Source organism: Clarias gariepinus, chromosome 21 (genome assembly GCF_024256425.1).
Source record: "Clarias gariepinus isolate MV-2021 ecotype Netherlands chromosome 21, CGAR_prim_01v2, whole genome shotgun sequence".
In the NCBI taxonomy this organism is placed as follows: Eukaryota; Metazoa; Chordata; class Actinopteri; order Siluriformes; family Clariidae; genus Clarias; species Clarias gariepinus.
Window position 1 is genome coordinate 19,680,707 of NC_071120.1, and position 14,941 is coordinate 19,695,647.

The following is a 14,941-nucleotide window of genomic DNA, read 5'->3' on the forward strand; positions in this document are numbered from 1 at the left end:
CAAAAAATGTCAGGTCCTGTTAGGTGTTCCGGGTATGCAGTGCTTAATTACCATAATGATCCAAGGAAGGTACAAGGTAGGACAGGGTCATGGCTGCCCAAGGCTTATTGATGCGCATGGGAGGGAAGTCCTGGCCTGTCTGATATGATCACAAATAAGAGCTACTGTAGCACCAACTGCTGAAAAAGTTAATTTTGGTGACTATAATAGAAAGGTATCTGGACCGTGGATCAATGAAAACAGGTGGCCTGGACTAACTTGGGAAAGACTGCATGCTGGGAGGAAGGCCAGCTTTTGGAGGCAGTGTGATGTCTAGGACAATGTTCGTTTGGGAAGCATTGGGTTTTGGCATTTATGTGGAAGTTACTAACCTAGAACTACCTAAACGTTGATGCTGAGCAAGTATACACAGTATTCCCTAATATCAGTGGCCTCTTTTAGTAGGATAATGAACCCTGTAACACTGCAAAAATGTTTAGAAATTGGTTAAGGAACATGACAAATAGTTCAAGATGTTGACTTGGCCTTCAATTTTCCCATATCTTAATTCAATCAAGTATCTGTGAAAGACAAGCCAGTCAGACATTTTGCCTCTTACAGGTCTTAAAGAATGCAGTAGTAACGTCTTGGTACAAAATACCAATAGGTTATTTTAATGGTGTGGCTGATCGTGCAATTAGAGCAATTGGTCAGTAGATGGCAACATACAGCTACATCTGTCACTATTGCAGTGTTTTTCAAGTGAGAATCACTCTGGTCACGTAGGGGGAAAAAGTACTGTTGATTGACATAAGGCGGCGGCACAGCCCACCTAAGGGTTATGGGGTTTAAATCCTTTGCGATCAATAAAAGTCTCTTTCTATCTATCAATTCACATTTTATTAACAGCTGAATATATGGGTGTATTACCTTATTAATCAACTCTTACACATGCAAGAACATCATCTTGGTCAAACATTTTATTACACTATAAACAGCATTCAATATTGTACCACAAAAAGTCTTGTGAGTTAAACATCTTTCTCTCATTTCCACTGCATACCTTGTGTGTGTACATTATTTACAAGATTCTCAGCAACAACATCAACAAAAAAAAAACATTACAGTGTTTTCGAACATGGTTGAAGGAAAATGATCATGTTATCTGAAAAAAAAAAAAAAAAATTCATAAGAAAAGGCCAAGCAATTATATCCATCACAACATCCTGTTAACATTCATGAGGTGAATCCGACTTAAAAATCAAAAACTATCTAGCAGTAGGGAAATGACATCCAGTAATTTTGCAGCATGTCGGAATAACAATAATGACCAATTTTGGACGAGGCAGCTGTAGTGGAATAAAACCTCTCATTATGCTGATCATTCAAAGTGCAAACAATAAAACAGCAATTGATATTAGAGCTTTTTTAAATCCCTATGATTACACATTAGATACCAATACCTGGTCATTTATGTGTGATACAGATAGACTTATACACTCCACTTATAAGCTTAATTCATGTTTTGCTCCATTTTATATTTATGTAGATACATAGACGAGAACCTGACAAACCTGACAGGTATAAAGTCAGGCAAATAAACACTTGAACTAAATGCCTTTTCTCAGGATTCCTGCTGCTTATTTTTGACTTACACAAGCAGACTGTGTTGAATTAGATATTGGCACTAGTTCTGGGGTTAACCAGTCTTGCCTATGGAGAGAACAAATATTTTAAAGAAAGAAACAAGGACATTGCATAGTAATCATTACCCAATCCCTTTCCCCCATGAACTGAAAGACCCACCTTTTATAATCAAGAGCTTACAGTTAAACTGATTTAAAGCTATCTATGTTACTATTTATGTAACTATTGAATTACTCTATTGGTGTAAAAGCCATGTCAGGTGACTGCAGACTCAGTGCAAAGCCCTGAGAGCTATTTTGGGTGTGAGAAATTATGTATGGTACTCAAGAAAGAAAAACTAAAAAAAACAAAAATCTCCAGCTTTGTTAATATCAACAGAAATGAGGTGTACTTAGTGGCTTTATCTCTTACCAAAGTGTCTACATGCTTCATTCGCTAAGTTACAAAGAAAACCCCAAAACTGGTTTTGTTTTTTTTGGGGGGAAAGATAGAGTTATGGAAACAGGTGGTGCTTTTTCACAGAACATTTACTGTTTGCAGGTGGACATACGCCAGGCACTTACGTAGATACGATCATCTTTTTGTGTTTTAGAGAAAAGATCACACAGACGTTAGAAACACAAGGAGCATTCACTGCCTAAGTTAAAACTGTAGAGAATTAAAGACTAATCCAGGAGCCAGTCCCACAAACCTGTAAAATGACAAGAGAAAACTAAACCAGGCTGCTGTGCACAGTAATTTAGGGGAAAAGAGGGTAAAATTACGATTCTCTTAGTCTATCTGTCTTTAGAGGTAAGTTTCTCGATCAGTTCCTGAAGAGGTGCCAGCTCTTTCCTGTCGATCAAGTTGAACTCCTAGAAAAGAATATAAACACACAAGAGACCAGAAAGAGATTAAATAAAAATATTAAATCGATTATTATTAATGATTTTACTTTCAGATGTTCTCTTACAGTGCAAGGACAGTACTGTATGTGCGTGTGAAAACCTTGCAAAAAAGGAGACATGCATTCAAACAGATGCACACTGAACCTGTGAATAATGTGTAAACTCTTAATTCCATTTTTTTTTTAGATTTTAGGGCATTGCGGTTTTCATTTCGATTTAATTTAATAGCAATAATGTGTGCTGTCGATCTGCCTCAAACAGATTTTAAAATATTAAAAACTACTAAAAAGTATCCAATAAATACTAAAATGCTGTGTAACCTGTTGATTGTTTAAAGGTCATGTACTGTACAAAGTGATAAAGCATTGTTTTTCTGAGTTCCATCTTTTTTGCTTCTTGCTCCTAGGTGGCAGTATTTTCACCAGCCATAAACTGATTGGACAGGGATGGCTCAGTGGTTAAGGTGTTAAGACTGCTGACCGGGAGTTTTTATGCGGCACAATGTATTAAATGCCTTGTTGTTTGTACTTGTATTGTTAAAAACAAACATCCTATTTTTAAGCATTTAACATTTGTATGTTTACCTAAATAATTCTAAAAGTATAAACAGATTCTTTAATCAAAACCTGACCCACTGAATCAATAAATTAAACTGACCAACAAAAGATCAATTAAAGTGCATCAACCGTTAAATGGCACGGCTCTAATGCACACACCTGAACGAAGAAGATGAAGTGTTTAAAGGAGGTGTTGAGGTGAGCCTCCTCCTGCAGTTGGATGACCGAGTCAAAGTGCTGGTGGTAAATGTGAGCGTAGACGCGGAACAGCCGCTTCAGAATCGTCTTCGCCACAGACATGAAGTTCTTTGGGAAAGGGACGCCTGAGAAACAAACAAAAAACAGACGTTTACTTAGACATTAAGTAACAGTCTTAAAACAGTCTTGTTAGTAAACCTGAAAACACAACTGTAGCAGTAAGAAAAAAAAAATAATGACAGGTTAGTGTGTTTTATTGCTATAATAACCCCAGCAATGTAATAAGCTCAAGCATTTTATTCTGTAGTCGATTAGCTTTTTTCTTCTCCAAATTTGCATAAACATGCTTTTTCGGACTTGTCCTTTGTACGGGACGTTTACGAAACTATACTTTATTTCCATCTTTAGAGCAAGTAAAAAAACAGTGGCCATATTTTATTTGTGTGAACATTGTGTTTGTATTAAGCATTTAACATTCTACTGCATTCCCAATGTGGAACATTTCAGAGCTACATTGTGCTCAAAAGTTTGTATACCTTGGGAGAATTTGCAAGATGTGTACAATTTTATTTTTAAAGAAAACATAAGTGAGAAGACAAAACAAATACATTTTATTTCTTACAGGACTTAAGCTCATATGTCAATGCCACAATTCATCGAACAAAACATGGCAATAAAGAAAATGAGAAAATAATCCCTATTCAATAATTTGCATAACTTTGGCTCTTAATTATGTGTATTGCCCCTTTTTTTTAGCTTAAATGATGGCATTCAGTCTTTTGTAATAATTGTGCATGAGCTAATTAATTCTCTTATATGGTATAGCTGCCCATTTTTCTTGGCAAAAAGTTCCTGTAAATTTTTTTGGTCATCTTGCATGAATTGTATGTTTGAGGTCTACCCATGATATTGTATCTATGATATTGAGGTCAGGAGACTGTGATGGGTACTCCAGAACCTTCATCTGTTTCTGCTGTAGCCATTGGAGGGTCAACTTGTTCTTATGCTTTGGATCATGGTCATGCTGAAACAGTCAAGTGTGTTCCATTTGTGCTGTAGAATGCAAATTGTCTGACAGTATTTTTATTTATTTTTTGATAACATGCAGCATTCATCTTGCCATCAATTGTGACTCACTTCCCTGTGCCACTAGAGCTCACAGCCACAAAACATGAGAGATCCACCACCATGCTTTACAGTAGGGATGGTGTACTTTTCCCTGTAAGCCTTGTTGACTCCTCTGTGACTATACAGGTAATTTTTTTGTCTCATCTCCCCAAATGACTCTGCTCCAGAAGCTGTGAGGCTTGTCTTGGTGCTGTCTGGGCCTTTTTATGGCATGGGCGCCGTAATGCTCTCTCTTAGCAACTCGCCCGGGCAGATCACTGGTGTTCAAGCACCTTATTATGCAACACGTTTTTTTCCGAAGCAGCCTGTATTTCTTTTCAAATTGTTTTTGCATTTTTCTTTGGATCCCAAACACTTCTTCTGGCAGTAGTGGGTGAAATATTTTTTTGGTCTACCTGACCCTGGCTTTGTATCAACAGAACCTCTTAATTTACACCTCTTTATTGGAGCTTGTCCAGTACTGACTGGGATTCTTAAGAGTGGAAATATCTTTTTACGTCCTTTTCCTTCTTTATAAAGTTCAACTACCTTATTACGCAGTTCCATTGCCAGTTCTTTTATCTTCCCCACGATGCAGTATCCAGCCAAGTCACTGACTATTTATGCACAGACACTAATCACAATTACAGTGAATCACTTTCACAGTGAAACTTTACTTTAATAGCCATTTAAACCTGTGTTTATGATGCGGCCAAACATTCAAGGATATGTAAACTTTTGATCGGGATTGTTTGGGTGATTTCAGATGGGTGATCATTGGGTTTTTAAAAAGGAGTCAAACAACTATGTGATAATTAATGACTTCACATGACCACTATCCTGCAGGAAAAAAAATATTTTGTATCATCAGCTCAATCAGATGAAGGAGTTTCTGAGCCGTACTTCAAATAAACCTGTCTGAAATCAAAGATGGCCACAGGTGGTCTGAAATCAGGGATGCCTATAGATAAACTAATACTGATGTCTCATCCTTCACTTGGAGTTGTATATGAAACGTATAAAACATGCATACAATTAAACTCGCTCCATAGCAGCTAAACAAACATGTGGATGTCCATTTTTGGTTTTGCCTTTGAGGAAGAGAAAGACAGTGAGAGATCCTTCACATTTACCAGCATAGTGTTTGTGGAAATTTACTGTTCAGTGTGGTCTACTTTAAATGCTATTGGCTGTTATGGAAATAAGCCCAACCCATCCAATGTCCAATTACTCAAGCGCTTCCTGAAATGTTTTCGATGTTTTTTTTTTTTTTTTGCAATGCAGGTGACTGAGCTTAAAAAGCTTTGTGTACTGTATATCTTTAAGTACTTAAATGTTTACGAAGGTTAAATGAAAAATAATGTCTTCTTGCTTCATTGGCCAGAACTCAGGCTCACCTGGAATTGTGGGGGAAATCGATTTATAAGCAAAAATATATATATATATAAATCTCACCTATTTTCGAAGGGAAAAGTGTTTCATCATCAAGCTGATCCTGAACCCATGTCATCAGGTAATCAATGTATTTTGGAGCAGAGCATTTAATTGGCTTTTTAATGTTGGTCCCATCCGCCCAATGGTATTCATACCTGAAAGTAACACAGCACAGTTTAAAGATGTTGGTTCTTAATTTTTAAACAGGATCTCTTACTATGCAAAATCAGCCTCATATGGAAACTTAAGGCAGATTTTTTAAAATAAAAAAATAGAAGTATCCGATCAGAAGCAGATGATCAGGGCATTTATTAGGTCTTACTTCGGCCCAGCGGACATTAGAGGGCAGCTTTCTTCAGTGCAGAAATCAGTGATGGTCCCATACAGCATGTTGATTTGATTAAAGAAGTCCACAGCTACAGAGAGAGAGAGAGAGAGAGAAAGAGAGAATTAATGTCAAGCATTAAAAACATCCGACATCAGACAACTACAGAGTCCTTTACAGCATCTGAGAACAATTATTTTTTACTAATTACTAATTAAATGGAGAAAACAAATTAATGGCAAAACATGCAGAGCATTCAGGTGTCACTTAGAATATAATAAGTTCATAGGATAATATAAGGATGGAAACAAGAGGAAAATACTAGCAAGATTATGTTTTTTTTTTGTTAAATACCTTATTTTCCCCTTCGTTATTACTCTTAATGAATGTGCCATGCACGTCGTACAAGCTGTTACTATACAAACATTATTAGAATAAGTGCAGAAACACAAAACTGCAATTAGAATTAAAGTCGACCCTACTATCAGAGCTGCTGTTATAGAAAAAGCCCTTAGCACCTGCTTACTGATCATTTGTAAAGAATTTAACTCCAACCCTAACATATCAAAACACATTACAGTATCAATGGGAACAAATTAGGGTGCATTTTAGCACTGATTAGTAGTAGTAAAGGTATCGCTTACAGCAACGGGCACAACTACCTGCACGCATTTTTTCTAGCTAAGCTGAAGAGTAGAGACCAGACCCAACCCTTCTTGCTTCCCTGTAATTAAATGAAATCGAACACTTCAGTCATTTCAAGCAAGCACCTGCTGTCACGAATCCACCCTTCCCTGAGGCTATCACTTACATTCATTCACATTACTCTACCAGGTCTTTGTTGTTATTAAAAGAGAAGCACTAAGAAGCAATGGCACTGAGCGCATGCCTAGAGTTTAATTGGTTTACAAAATGTAAAGTGTTCAGTGCACTACAAACTAAACTATGGTGTATAGCTGAATAGAAAGTGGAACAGTAGAGGCAGCAAAAGTTATGTGACTTGACTACAGAAACATGCCTTAGCAGTACAACCTCCAAACCCAATCACAGTTGACTGTATTTATACAAATACTGTTTTTTAAGAGATGAGTGAATCCAGTGAATTAATATTACATGTTGTGTTTACGGTACTAATATTAAGGGATTAAGTCTGTTTTTTACAACCTTTGCGCAATATACTGTACATGGTTTGTTTCTGTCAAAGCTACATGAGGAAACAAACCATTAACCCATGAAGATCAGGGTCTTTAATGGCTTTAAGCATCCAAAGACAATACACTTTAAAAAAACACTTTGGAACATGCTGTTACAATATAATCAACTTTATGATTGTTACAACCTTTTTTGCACCATGGACGGAATATAACATCAAAATGCAGAATAAGTTTGAGCCAGGAGCTTGTTTCCATGTAATGAGATGTTCCCATCTAGAAGTCATGTGCAGTAATTTAATTTCCAGTGCTGTCACTACAGACAACCCCGTCTCACAAAGACAGGTTGTTGGAAATGGAAGCATGATTTTTAGTGCTTTTGTGGTGATTTCAGGATATTCTGCCTTGATTTTAATATAGAACGTCAGCATGGTTGAAGTTGCTCTAAACGCACTTTTATGGCTATCTTTATTATACAAATCAAGCTTGGAGCATGTGAATTACATTGAGTTGCGATGTGCAGAAGGAAGAGAATGGGATCATCAAAATAAAACCTTCTGCAGACTATGATAGTCACTAAAATGGGGGGAAAAAAATCTAATATATATTTTTCATTTTTTTAGTGTGGCCCAGTACCAAATCATCCACGGCCCGGTGGTTATTACAATAGAACCACCTAGGTTTTGGGTTCCACTTGTGGAACTGAACCTGGGATCGAGGGGTTTGGAGGCTGAGGTCAGCGACCTTTACTTCAGGTGTAATGGGTGTTCTGGTGCCCTTGTATTGGTGCCAGAATTGACTTTTTCCACAATTTCTCCTGCACTGGCTTTTCTATGGACTGGACTTACTGGTGCTGCTAAGCCTTGGGTACCCATGACCCTGTCACCAGTTCACTGGTGTGTAGTTGATAATCAGTATTGTTTCATCTGGAGGTGGTGTTAATGTTTTGGCTGATCGTTTTATCTGCTTCATGTTTAACTCATCCATTGTTGATTATTCATCTACATTTATCTTCTCTTTTATAACAGTAAATTTCCAACTATTACCATATTAATGCTTTTAACCATTTATAGTCATGTTTGATGTGGAACTGCCAAGAGACAACCGAGTTCCCATTATCGCTTATGGTCCCATTATCTACGAATAGTTCATCTCTCATAAGTGTCTCTAGGAAATAAAGAAAAAAAAACAGCTTGTCTTGTTACTATGAAACACAATAAGCCAAATCCCTGGTCGCAAAAAAAAAAAAAAATAATAATAATAATTCTTTCGAAAAAATAAAAAACATTATATATATATATATATATATATATATATATATATTTCCACACTGTTTATTATTAGACTTTCATAATGTGAAACATCCAGCATGCAATGAACAAGTTGTTATTAGCACGCTCGCACACTCGAACACGCCAAGATCACATGCTGCTTACTGTTCACTGCCACCCATTCGTTAAGGTCTTCTCCATCTGGGAGCATGACAGCCATGCGCAGGTTGCCGCTGCCCAGCGTCGCCTCAGCATGCTTCAGCAACTCATACTGGTGTGAGCCTTCCGGAATGTTCTTCTTTGGCTTGAAAGTCTTTGATGAGCGACTACCGCTGTGGAGAGGAAAAGCAAAAAGATAAATCAGTATGTCTAAAGAACCGTATGGGGAATTTTTTTTTTGTTTGTTTTATCTATTTATTTATTACTTATTTTACCTTTTACATAAGTTTTCAACTTTTATTGATTTTGCACTATATGCAACCTTGTTGATATTATCTACTGTTTTTATTTTTAATTATTTTGTTCCTTTTTTTTTATGAATAGCTATTCCTATTGCTCCATCTGTCATGTTCAATGTCCTTAGGTGCTTGAAAGGCACTTATGAGCATAAAAATTAATGATTAAACTGGCACAAATAAAGACATGAATGCACACAATTACTGCATGATACTGAAAAAAAAATGTTACTGTTTAGTATCGTTGTCAAAGCAAGGGCACTTCTCAAAGGCTATTTCTGAAGCATGCGTTATAAGATACTCTAGACAACGTTGCTGTTGTGTTTCGAGTCTGGAACGTAAGACGCGACACACACTAAGACAGCTTTATGCCAGATTAGCAGGTTCAGTGAGAGGAACCAAACACGAGTGAAGACAGCACGCTCAGGGGGTCTTAGCAGCTGTGGTGTGAGCTCTCTCTAAACGTGACTTCTAATCAAGCGCTCTTCACATTGCATGGCTACAAGTTACAGAACTTGAAATGTAAAAAAATAAAAATAATAATTAAATAAGAAAAAAATTGTGTATATATTTTTTTAATATTATAATTCACTGCTGACTAAATATGAGGTGAGAAGTGAGCCCGCTCTACGGAAAGAAACTTTACTATAGCAAGTACATGCATGTCTAAACCTAATTATGCAGAACCAAACAACAGGAAAGAAGATAAGGAAGGATGTGCTTGAGCAATGACTTGTTTAATACAAATATCAAGAAAAAAATACAATGAACAAGAGAACCAAAACAAGTCAGTATTTTAACTGGAACTCATGAGATTTTTCCTGATATTCCATTCAACAGGACTGTAAACAATACTCTATAACACTATTAACCTGATGATTCTACTGAGCGTGAATAAGTAAAAAAATGTAGTTTGAACCAAACACCATTATACATCAAAAACGCAAAATCATACGCAATCATAATGTGCACTGATTTCTAACTAAACAGATGATAAAGCAGAATGGGAATAAACCAGGAAGTGTAATGCGGCAAGAGTGTAGACCACTACAAGCAGCATAAATAAAGTCGGTTGTGTGAGCGTAAGACTCGTGTATTTTCTTTCTATGTTGTACTAACCTCGTCTCAACAAGCATTAGGATGATTTTTTTTTTTTTTTTACAAAGATCACAAACCGCTTCTGTAACTCGCTCAGCATGAGGCCGTATGTTAAACATGAATGTAAATGTAAATGTAAATCTAGTGACTTCCATTTGTCATTCAGTCCAGCCCTAAACACTGTTGTGAGACACTGCTCCGGACTCCTTCCCTTGGGCCTGGCTTTTGAGGATGACACCTTTCAAAAGAGGAGCAAAGTCAAGTGACTCATTGTTATTTCTATAGACGCTTCAAGTTAATCCTGATTTACATTTCGGCGTCTGCCGTTGGGCCTGCGCGTAGAGCCAACGTGTGCGCTAAGGGGCAGGGTTACAAGTAACAAACAGGAAGATAAATGTAAAAATACAATTATTGTAAAAATACAATAAAAAGTAAAAAAAGGCAATCCTGTAGTAGGGAGAACAACAACAATAACAAAAAAAACATTCCCGCTTTTAGTTCTTCTTCCATTTTTGTACTGGCTAGGGCTTGAACAGGCTAATTAGATTTTCCCTAGCTGTGACCTCATATGAAAAGATACCACCTACCAGCTATTTCTGTTTTCTAGTGGAGTGTGGTTCACCGGCTCGACATTGACATAGATGATGGTGTTTTTGGGGAAAGAGTAAAACAGAGGGAATCTAAACTATTATAAAATGCATTTAGGCACACACACTTTGGGGAACCTACATATTAACTTATTAGAAACAAATGCAAGACCTTAAACTCTGGATAAAGCCCATTTAAGGCTAAAACTCAAATCACCACTGTGTTACTGAAAACATGCCGCCGTCTTGCATTAACATGAAGCCTAGCTAACGCTCGACATCATTTTACTCAGAACTGCCAGTAGCATAAAGTGACATTCTCTGCCTGTGTAACTCATGGCCTACATTCTGAGGTTGCCTACTAGCAATTATTTCTGTCATCTTCCTTGGTTAAGGCAATGTTTGGTAAAATAGGCAACCTACTCTACTGTGGGACACACTAATATAGAAAGTTTTTTTTTTTTTTACTGGGTTTTTCTCTGCAATGATTATTTCTTGCTTAATGGCAAAAAATAATCAATTACATTCACTTTGATTCCCAGGGCATGCTAAAAGAAATGTGAAAAGCTTTGAAAAAGTTGTTGTTTACAATGAACTAAGGAACGAGTCTACTTTTCTGGAGCCATTGAGCTTCTCACTTTTCTGAAACAACACTATGTTCAATCTCTTCAATTAACTCTTATTTGTATAGCGCTTTTAACAATTGTCATAACTTTCATTATTGCAGGTTGTGATGTCCACCACTTTGACTAAATGTCCCTCCGGCTATGCTAAAGAAGTCGTTGGACCTGTATTTGTGAACCGCTGACTTATGTGTGTCCTACGATGCTCATAAGAACACTCGTATGCAACTTAGGAAGACTTGTGCGCCGTCCTGACTGTTTTTACATTTAACAAAAAAATCTAGTTACACGTTTGAGAATAAGGGTAGAGCGATGGAGCTGCTATGCTACAGAACAGATCAAGTATCATACCCTGGGAATTTGAGCAGACAGCGGTTCACTGTTCGTTAATTAAAAGCCTCATGCACACATAATTTCCTAACGTCATGTGACAGCTGCATATGAATAACTGGTCTATTATACAGAACAAATTCTATGTCTTGATGATAAAGCTTAAGCTGACATTTTCTTAAGTCAATCAGCTGTTTTAATGCTGCGGCACCGTGTAAAGCATTTTAAGGAACACTAGGTTTCATGTAACCAAAGCTGGATGATGGGGAAAAAGTCTAATAAAGAGTGAGAACGGAAACTGCTGACCTTTAACAGGAACAACAATAATACATGCAACACCAACTTGTTAGAAAATGTGTACTGTTTTAAGCCTTAGTCCTAAAAAGATGTCCAACTAGATGTTTGAAATGAAATGTTTTATTACAGTTATGGGTTAATAAAAAAAATAATTTAAAAAAGTTGCTTAATATATTAATCGCTGGATGATCTGAGATGACAGATTGCCTTAAACAGAAAAGACGGAAAGATGTTTTAAACCCCATATGTCAGTATTATCCCCCCCCCCCCCCATTAAACCCCATCAACATGTTAAGAGCTGTTCCATGAGTTTTGTGTAAAACCTGCACAACTGTGATTGATCTACATATTAGCAACCCTGTTGCGGCTTCTTTTTCTACAGATTTACGTCTTCTTCTTGACAAACGCACCAGAGAGTGAAATGACTCAGCACATTGGCATAGAAACCTCCCCGCCAACTAGTGGTATGGCAGTTAAATCGCAGCGCAACACATACACACCGGTATAAAGGCTTATCGCGTAGACCATTTTTAACGATTTATTACATTTATAATAGAGATGCACCAGTTGATTAGCCCGTGATCCATCAGAACGTTTTTCAGCTTCATCGATCATAAAAAATTACATCAAACATAATCAATTCTGTGCCAAATGCACAAGTTTTTGAGTGGCGCAGCAGAAACACGGTGTTACCTTATCAAAAGTTGAGGATCTTAAAAAGCCTCAGATGTGCCTTTTTCTCCAAACTCTGCAGGCCAATTAGTCTCAAACCCACTCATTACACATGCTTACACCAGTCTCAAAACACCACGTGCTCTAATTAGTCAAGAAACATGTGTGTTAGAAACTGTCCATAACTGCTCTACATGCTCAAGAATTATCTGCTAAGGTAATTTAGAAATAATAGTTATGGTGGATGACATGACCGAGGTATGTGCTGCTTAGGATAAATTTAGCTTTTTGCTTTATTTGATTCAAAGTTGAATGTTAAACTTTTGTATCTGAAGTTATTTTATGTTGCTAACATGCTGCGCTTGGTTTTTAAGTGAGAAAACTACTGTTATAAAAAAATATATATTCAATTAATTATTCTCGTTCAACCCAGTCTGACAATTGTCCTCTAACCACTGATCAAAACTGATAAAACATTCACAATTCAATTTTTTTTCCCCTTCTTGTTTCTTCAAATTTTAACAAAATTGGAAAACAATGCAATATCGAATCAGGATGCAGTGAAACCTCAGCATACAAATGCTCTCCCTTATGAATTTTAGGCTTAAGATTTTACATCTCGCGTGAAAATTCGAATTCAATTTTGTCATATGAAAGAATAATTGAGAATCTGTCACCAGAACAAATACATTTTCAAATTTCCATCATAATATTATGATACTTACAGAATCACAAATTAAATCCACTAGTATTGTGATATTATCGTCACTTGAGACTGGTGATTCCCATCCCTAATATCCAGACAGTCTATATGAATCTCATACAGTTTATATGAATCTCACACAGTTTATGAGATTTATATATAGTTTATCTTATACATACATTTGGTTTAAGATGTAGTGTCCTAATTAGGGTTGTGACGTCATGGTGTCAGGAGGGCATGTATAGGAAGTAGATTTGGGTTTAAACCAAACTGAAACTATGGGTTAACGCAAGAAAATGGACTCCTTTTAAAATATTCACGAAGAGAACAAGACATACATGGTTTAGTTAATAGATATATACCTGCTACAATCTTTACCACTATCTAGCTATGGTTTTATACTTGTTTAAATGATATATTATGTTACTTTACTAAATCTTCATGACTGTTTCAGTATGAAAAAACAAACAAACAAACAAACTAGCCATTAGCCCGGTGACTAGCTTTAGCAAACTTTCATCCCCTTATTATTTTCATTATCATTATCGTTGAACTCGTATGTTATAATATCGTTATTATTCTGAGCAATTTAACAAAAAAAAAGCACAACAATGTCACTTAGCTTAGTTAGCGCGTCCAAAGCTTCCTTTAAGGAAAGTGGCTAGCTCGCTTAGCAACTCCACAGCTACTACCACCACCATCACAACACACAGGTACAAAACAACAAATCAATATTTTATACTCACAATAAAAAGCTCATATCTATTTATCAGGTTCTCCAGTTATTAAATCGCTGTTGTAATCGTTGAAAGAGTCGCAGACGGATTAATATCGGATTAAACTCCTAGTAACGCTAACACACGGGTTCTCGCGCGACACTTCGCTCTGTGCAACAAAACTTCTCCTCGCTACTCAAAGTCTCGTCGGCGTTCGTAGCGGCTCGCGAGATCTGACGAACGTGGTTTAGCAGCAGCGTGATGATGCGCAAGTTGCATTTTCAGGAAACTATTAAAGTGCTGCTGGTATAAAAAAAATATGTCAGTAAATAACAAAATATTAAATAAATTAGAAGGCAAAATATCAATACTTTCGACAAGCGCGAATGAAACCAAGAACAACAGCTGAAAAAAGTACATCTGGTCTTTCTGTTTTTCAAAATAAAAGTTAGATTGCGAAATTAAGAAGCTGGGACATATTGCACTCGGCAATATTGCACATGTGAACTGTGTGATCTGGCAGACTTATTAACATAGCATATCTGTTTGTTGGATAGATAATGTGTCTTATGTACAGATATTGCAGCTTGGAATAAATAGATATGAAGTGCAGTTGAGTCTGTAAAGTGTGTAAATGTGGGTGTGTGTAGCGCAAACAGTATTTTTTTAAATTAATCTTATCAAAGTCAAAAAGTTGCAATGAATATAAAACTGTTTGATGTTCTTAAGCACAAACTTATCCGCTATGTTCTGCGTTGTGCAGCAAAACCACTGTTTATTCATGCATTCTTTCATCTTTTATACCGTTTATCCTGTATACAGAGTCATGGGGCTAGAACCTATCTCAGGAGACTTAGGCACGGGACGGGGTACACCCTGGACGGGGTGCCAATCTATTGCAGGG

The 14,941-nt window shown here is 36.8% G+C and overlaps 1 protein-coding gene across 1 annotated transcript; it reads right to left on the reverse strand.

The window, feature by feature from the left end:
* Positions 1 to 944: 944 nt before the first annotated feature.
* Positions 945 to 14,243, reverse strand: mob1ba (MOB kinase activator 1Ba). Its single transcript, XM_053481488.1, has 6 exons — positions 14,068 to 14,243; positions 8,722 to 8,888; positions 6,132 to 6,225; positions 5,831 to 5,964; positions 3,230 to 3,393; positions 945 to 2,480 (listed from the first exon to the last, which is right to left on the reverse strand). Exons 1-6 carry the CDS (start codon positions 14,079 to 14,081, stop codon positions 2,403 to 2,405), a joined length of 651 nt encoding a protein of 216 aa, XP_053337463.1. The 5' UTR covers positions 14,082 to 14,243; the 3' UTR covers positions 945 to 2,402.
* Between the last annotated feature and the right edge of the window lie 698 nt (positions 14,244 to 14,941).

What these genes read in the sequence shown, in the direction of transcription:
- mob1ba (XM_053481488.1), bottom strand. An exon ending in ACTTTTCCCTTCGAAAATAG is followed by an intron (nt 3,394 to 5,830) that starts GTGAGATTTATA and finishes TTTGTTTCTCAG; the next exon opens with GCGTCCCTTTCCCAAAGAAC. An exon ending in ACTTCATCTTCTTCGTTCAG is followed by an intron (nt 2,481 to 3,229) that starts GTGTGTGCATTA and finishes ATTCTTTTCTAG; the next exon opens with GAGTTCAACTTGATCGACAG.